The sequence below is a fragment of the Pongo abelii genome, chromosome 20, assembly GCF_028885655.2.
Source record: "Pongo abelii isolate AG06213 chromosome 20, NHGRI_mPonAbe1-v2.0_pri, whole genome shotgun sequence".
Classification (NCBI taxonomy): domain Eukaryota; kingdom Metazoa; phylum Chordata; class Mammalia; order Primates; family Hominidae; genus Pongo; species Pongo abelii.
In genome coordinates this window covers 9,701,847-9,708,619 of record NC_072005.2, presented here as the reverse complement: position 1 = coordinate 9,708,619, position 6,773 = coordinate 9,701,847, and the positions used below count along the sequence as shown (strand labels likewise).

Here is a 6,773-nt window from a genome sequence, read left to right as displayed (position 1 = left end):
CCTGTGGTCCCAGCTATTCAGGAGACTGAGTTGGAAGGATCACTTGAGCCTGGGAGGTCTAGGCTACAGAGGGCTGTGTTAGTGCCATTGCACTTCAACCTGGGCAACAGAGTGAGACCCTGTCTGGATGGATGGATGGATAGATAGATAGATAGAGGTAATGATAGCTATTGGGAAGGATGGTTATGATAATTAAGTGAGCATGTATATATAAAGCTACTAGAGCTACTTCTGACATGCTAGTCCTCAGTAAATGTCAGTTGCTGTTATTAATACTATCATTACTGAGTGACAATACTGAGTGTACAGTTTTTGGTGGCCTTCACATTTGTCACCTGCAGCGAGAAAGCTCATGCATAATGTTCGATGACTGATGTTTGATGCTTGTTGTTTGATGATTGATGCAAACAGGACTTCAAATAACCCTGTACAAAGAGGAATAGAGATTGCCTCTATTCACCTAGATTCATAAGTTGCCCTGAGGCGATCTTGGCATCAAGGAAGAGAGCATCGAGGCACATCTCACCATCAGCTTCAGAGCATGGCAGTCATTGATTCGTCCCATGGTAAGTCCTTGTTGATGCTCTTTTTCAGAGATTCTGATTTAGGTCACCCTCCACAACATAAGAGTCCGGTGAGCTGGGCCTGAGCAGGCATGCCACTGGTTTTTTCTTTTGTTTTGTTTTGTTTTCGAGATGGAGTTTCACTCTTGTTTCCCAGGCTGGAGTGCAATGGCACAATCTCGGCTCACCACAACCTCTACCTCCTGGGTTCAAGCGATTCTCCTGCCTCAGCCTCCCGAGTCGCTGGGATTACAGGCTAATTTTGTATTTTTAGTAGAGACGGGTTTCTCACTGTTTGTCAGGCTGATCTTGAACTCCCGACTGCAGGTGATTTGCCTGCCTTGGCCTGTCAAAGTGTTGGGATTACAGGCATGAGCCACCACTGGTTCTTTTAGGAGGAATTGAAGTAAGACGTAGAATACTATTTTGTTTTGTTTTATTTTATTTTATTTATTTATTGTAGACAGAATCCTGCTCTCTCACCCAGGCTGGAGTGCATTGGTGCAATCTCAGTTCACTGCAACCTCCACCTTTTGGGTTGAAGTGATTCTCTTGCCCCAGTCTCCCACGTAGCTGGGACCACAAGCACATATCACCAGGCTTGGCTAATATTGTTTGTTTGTTAAATGGAGCCTCACTCTGTTACTCAGGCTGTAGTGCAGTGGCACAACCTTGACTCACTGCAACCTCTGCTTCCCTGGTTCAAGCAATTCTTTACCTCAGTCTCCTGTAATTTTTTTTTTTTTTTTTTTTTTTTTTTTTTTAGTGGAGATGGGGTTTTGCCATGTTGGCCAGGCTGGTCTTCAATGCCTGACCTCAAGCGATTTGCCCACCTTGGCCTCCAAAAATGTTGGGATTACAGGCATGAGCCACTGTGCCCAGCCAGAATGCTGTTTTAGAATTCAGCCCTGGTTTGTGTGCCTTAGGAAATGCTACATAATCTTCATGAGTGTTACTACTATGGGCAGATAGTCACATTTTTCATGGTGTAAGTTTCCTTGAAAAATGAAACTATTACCCTTTATCCAACAGGCAGTTTGGCCCATGTCTGCTTTTCTGAGTCTAGGTGACACAGGACTACTATGGCATTTCATGGAAGTGTTGTGTGTATAGTTTTCTCGAGTGTGCAGGAGCATATGGGAATTTCAAGCTAGGATGGAATGACATCTGGGCATGAGAATTTTGGCAGCTCTGGCTTCTCATGTCTTCTTACTTTTCCACTAGGGTTTTTTTCCAGGGAACCAATCTGTCCTTTTGAAGAAAAGACAAAGATAGGAACAATGGTGGAGGACTACCTGGCAAATTCTTATCAGGTAAACAGAAAATGTGCCATTGTACAAAATGGCATACTTACATCCAATAGGTAGACACATTTCCTTCTAGACAGACTCATCTCCAGAGTTTTCTTAGAGCAAATGAAGCCTTACTCAAGGACTGAGTCCCCAGATGAATTTCCCCAGGGAATGAAGTCTCCTGTACATAAAGTGTTAACTTGAAAATCATTCCGGTAGCTCAGTAATTACTACTTAAGCTTGACCTTCATGGTGCCAACTGCATCTTTCTTACATTGCTGGGTGTGATGACAGATGATAAAGCTGATGAAAGTGTCTTTTTATCAAATTATTCACTTATCAGCATTTGTCAGGTATCTGCAGTGTGCTGAGGAGTGTGCTGCATAGACACCAATGGGACAGGAAAAGCCCCTAACCTGTTTGTGCTGAGATGAAGTGTAAGCAGTGTGCAGTGGCTCATGCCTTTAATTCCAGCTACTCAGGAGGCTGGGATGGGAGGAGCACTTCAGCCCAGGAGATCGAAGTTGCAGTAAGCAGCGATCGTGCCTGTGTGACACAGTGGGACCCGGTCTTTATATAGAAATAAATAAACAGATTAGATAGAGAGATAGGTAGGTAGATAGATGAAAATTCATGCTTAGGAAGTACTGTTCTCCTCAAAATAAAAGTTGAAAATTTAAAAATAAAAATATTTAAAAATTAAAAATAGATCAAACAAAAAAAGAAAAAACTTTTAAAGTGCTGTTCAAGGCCTATGCCTCTAGTAGGTTCACCTTGATTGTTTAGACACAAGAGCTCCTGAGACATTAAACCCTGGAGTAGATCTTGGGAGATCTCAGAACCACATATAAGTGAGTATAAGTTTCCTCTTCCTCATTCTCCAGTGAACATTTGTGGAAGTGTTCATTGGCCCAAACCAGCATGTATGTGATGACTTAGGATTCAGTGATGTTTGATGATGTGGCTGTGGAGTTCACCCCAGAGGAGTGGGCTTTACTGGACACAACTCAGAAATACCTCTACAGAGACGTGGTATTGGAGAACTATATGCACCTGGCCCCTGTGGGTAAGAGTAACTTCATTTTGCTTGGCATGGTGCCCTGCACCTGTAGTCCCAGATACTTGGGAGGCTGAGGTGGGAGAAGTGCTTGAGTATGGGAGTTTGATACTAGCATGGAAAATATTGTGAGACCTCATCTCTAAAAAAAAAAATCATAAAAATAAAGACTAGGCCGGGCATGGTGGCTCATGCCTGTAATCCCAGCACTTTGGGATGCCAAGTTGGGCAGATCACAAGGTCAGGAAATCAAGACCAGCCTGGCTAACACAGTGAAACCCCATCTCTACTAAAAATGCAGAAAATTTGCTGGGTATGGTGGCACATCCCTGCCACAGCCACTCGGGAGGCTGAGGCAGGAGAATCACTTGAACCCGGGAAGCAGAGGTTGCAGTGAGCCGAGACTGCATCACTGCACTCCAGCCTGGGTGACAGAGTGAGATTCCATCTCAAAAAAAGAAAAAAAGATTTTTAAAGATCCACTTTACCTCAGAAGATTTAAGCTATTTTTCTCAGAATTTCAGATATCTCTGACTTTTATTTTCCATCTAGTCAAACATTCCTATGACCTAACAAAACTACCTGTTCTTTTTTTTTGTTAACTTTATCATTTTGATACCTGCTGTTTATCTCAATCTTTCCTACTTTCCTTTCCTGATAATCTTCTCTTCCTGTTCCCTATCGTTTTAATTTTCACAGAAGCAGTTTGTAATAAACTATCTGAACACATCAGTTGTGTAATAAACCCCACGTCCTTATAGCCAAATTTTTGACATATCAAAATCCTCAAAATTCTCTGGCTTATCTTTTATTACTATGTTTAATTAGAAAACAAGCACAAATGACTCATCGTTTTAAACATTTCTTCTTTAAACCCTTACATTTCTTTTTCTACTTAACTTCAGAATAGGAAATACAACCTAGAACAAAATGGTCATCACTTCAGGAGGGTTTTTTGAAGAATCGAATATTCAATGGGATACAAATGGTAAGATGAGTGATATTTCTTAGTTTCCTCCCAGAAAAGATTGAGAATTCCATTCTAGGAAATCAGCACCATCAGAGCTATGGCTTACTTCTGTAATCCCAGCTTCTAGGGAGGCTGAGGTGGGAGGATCATTTGAGCCCAGTAGTTTGAGACCAGCCTAGACAATATAGCAAGATCCCATCTCTGATTTTAAAAAGAGGCTGCATGTGGTGGCTCATGCCTGTAATCCCAACATTATGGGAGGTTGAGGTGGGTGGTCAATTGAGGTCAGGAGTTTAAAACTAGCCTGGCCAACATGGTGAAACTCCATCTGTACTAAAAATACAAAATTAGTGGTGGTGGGCACCTGTCATACCAGTTACTCGGGAGGCTGAGGCAGGAAAATCACTTGAACCTAGAGGTGGAGTTTACTGAGTGAGCCAAGATTGCACCACTTCATTCCAGCCTGGGTGATGGAGTGAGACTTCATCTCACAAAAAAAAGAAAGAAAGAAAGAAAGAAGGAAAGAAAGAAAGAAAAAAAAAGAAAGAAAGAAAGAAAGAAAATAAACTGAGTCTGTAATCCCAGCACTTTGGGATATAATCCCAGCACTTGAGGTTAGCACTTTGAGACTAGCCTCTATCTCTACTAAAAATACAAAATTAGCCAGCATGGTGGTGGGCCCCTGTAATCCCAGTTACTTGGGAGGCTGAGGCAGAATTTCTTAAACCTGGGAGGTAGAGTTTGCAATGAAAAAGAAACAGCAAAAATGAGAGATACTTAAGAGAATTAGAGAAGTAGCCTGCACCGTTGAGGGAGCAAAGTCTCTGGAGAGGTAGTCTGAATGTGATGAATTTTGTGATGTTCCATACCTATATAACTTGTCACTGCAAAATACCGACAAGTACATATTCCCACGTATGTAACTAGACATTGAGGATTGGAACAGTTTCATGAAAATCTACACTATTTTGCTGGGTACAATGGCTGATGCCTGTAATCCCAGCAGCTTGAGAAGCTGAGGCAGGAGAACCACTTGAGTCTAGGAGTTCAAGACCAGCCTGGGCAACAGGGAGACCCTGTCTCTTCAAAAAACAAAAAATTAGCTGGGTGTGTTGCCATGCAACTGTAGTCCAAGCTCCTCAGGGCACTGAGGCAGGATGATGGCTTGAGCCTGGGAGATGAAGGCCGCAGTGAGCTGTGATTGTGCCATGGTACCAGCCTGGGTGACAGAGTGAGACCCTGTCTCAAACCACCACCAACAATTAAAAACAGTTTTTTTTTTTAATAATTAGAGCCAGTGGCACAAAATTCTAGCAAAAGATCCCATCATTCAATCTGGAAGAAATCAAGAGGCTAGGAAATGAAAAAAAAATTAAACATTAAAAAGTAAAATGATAATTGTCACCAAAATAATGTTTCTGTGTTCAGATGGGTGAAATCTCTTAATATGTCTGAAAACATTTTAAATCCTTTATCCCTTCATCAGCAGACAAGAAACTACAGTGGATGGAAACTCTGTGAGAATTGTGGAGAGGTCTTCAGTGAATGGTTTTGCCTTAAGACACACATGAGAGCTCAGAATGGAGGGAACACTTCTGAGGGTAGTTGTTATGGAAAAGACATCCTCAGTGTGCACAAGGAAGCCTCTACTGGACAGGAACTTTCCAAATTTAATCCATGTGGAAAAGTCTTCACCTTAACTCCAGATCTTGCTGCACATCTTGGAATTCTCAATGCAAGACAACCATATAAATGTAAGGAATGTGAAAAAGGCTTTAAGTATTTTGCAAGCCTTGATAATAACATGGGAATCCACATTGGAGAGAAACTCTGTGAATTTCAGGAATGTAGGAGAGCCATCACTCATTCCTCACACCTAAAGAAGTGTGTAACGTTCATACTGGAAAGAAATCTGAAAAGACTAAGAAACGTGGGAAATCCTTACTGATTTTTCTCAACTTTCTGCACATGTGAAAATTTATAAAGGAGAGAAGTTCTTTGAATGTAAAGAATGTGGAAGATCCTTTAGAAATTCCTCATCCTTTAATGTTCACATTCAAATTCACACTGGAATAAAACCACACAAATGTACGGAATGTGGGAAAGCCTTCACTAGATCAACTCACCTTACTCAACATGTAAGAACTCACACTGGAATAAAACCCTATGAATGTAAGGAATGTGGCCAAGCCTTCACTCAATACACGGGCCTTGCTATACACATATGAAATCACACTGGAGAGAAACCCTATCAGTGTAAGGAATGTGGGAAAGCCTTCAATAGATCTTCAACGCTTACTCAACATAAAAGAATTCACACAGGAGAGAAGCTTTATGGATGTGTTGAATGTGCGAAGACCTTCATTACTTCTTCCGATCATAGTAAACATTTGAAAACTCACAGTGAAGAAAGGCCCTTTGTATGCAAGATGTGTGGGAAAGCATTTATGTATTCCTCACCCCTTAATGTTCACCTGTGAACTCATACCAGAGAGAAACCCTTCGTATGTAAAAAATGTGGAAAAGCATTTGCTGTTTCCTCACACCTAAGTAGACATGAAAGAATTCACACTGGGGAGAAACCCTATGAATATAAGGGTATGAGTGTTACCATTTAGCTCATTGGTTGCCATCTTTAATTATTGGCAGTGATACTAAAGATATTCAGATTTGTCCTAAATGCCTTTTGGAGGTTGTAATGGCTCATGAATTGGCCTTGGATGCCATCCCAAGGGTCTGAAATTAAACCTACAGGTTCTGAATACATGTTCATGGTTGCCTGAGTCTGGGCATCTGTGAAGAAGGGTAATGGATGGTGAGGTCAGTACTGCAGGCTACCTTACCTTGGTGATTAGATTTCTAAGATCATAGCATTAAGAAGTTCTGTATGA

The 6,773-nt window shown here is 41.4% G+C and overlaps 1 protein-coding gene across 1 annotated transcript; it reads left to right on the top strand.

Annotated features, from left to right (window-relative positions):
• The first annotated feature begins 541 nt into the window (after nucleotides 1-541).
• Nucleotides 542-6,515, top strand: LOC100458385 (putative zinc finger protein 812). The gene is given in 6 exon segments (XM_009252760.4): nucleotides 542-566; nucleotides 1,788-1,876; nucleotides 2,795-2,917; nucleotides 5,369-5,771; nucleotides 5,774-5,821; nucleotides 5,824-6,515. Coding segments are annotated over 6 exon segments (1,365 nt in total). The 3' UTR covers nucleotides 6,501-6,515.
• The last annotated feature ends 258 nt before the right edge of the window (nucleotides 6,516-6,773 follow it).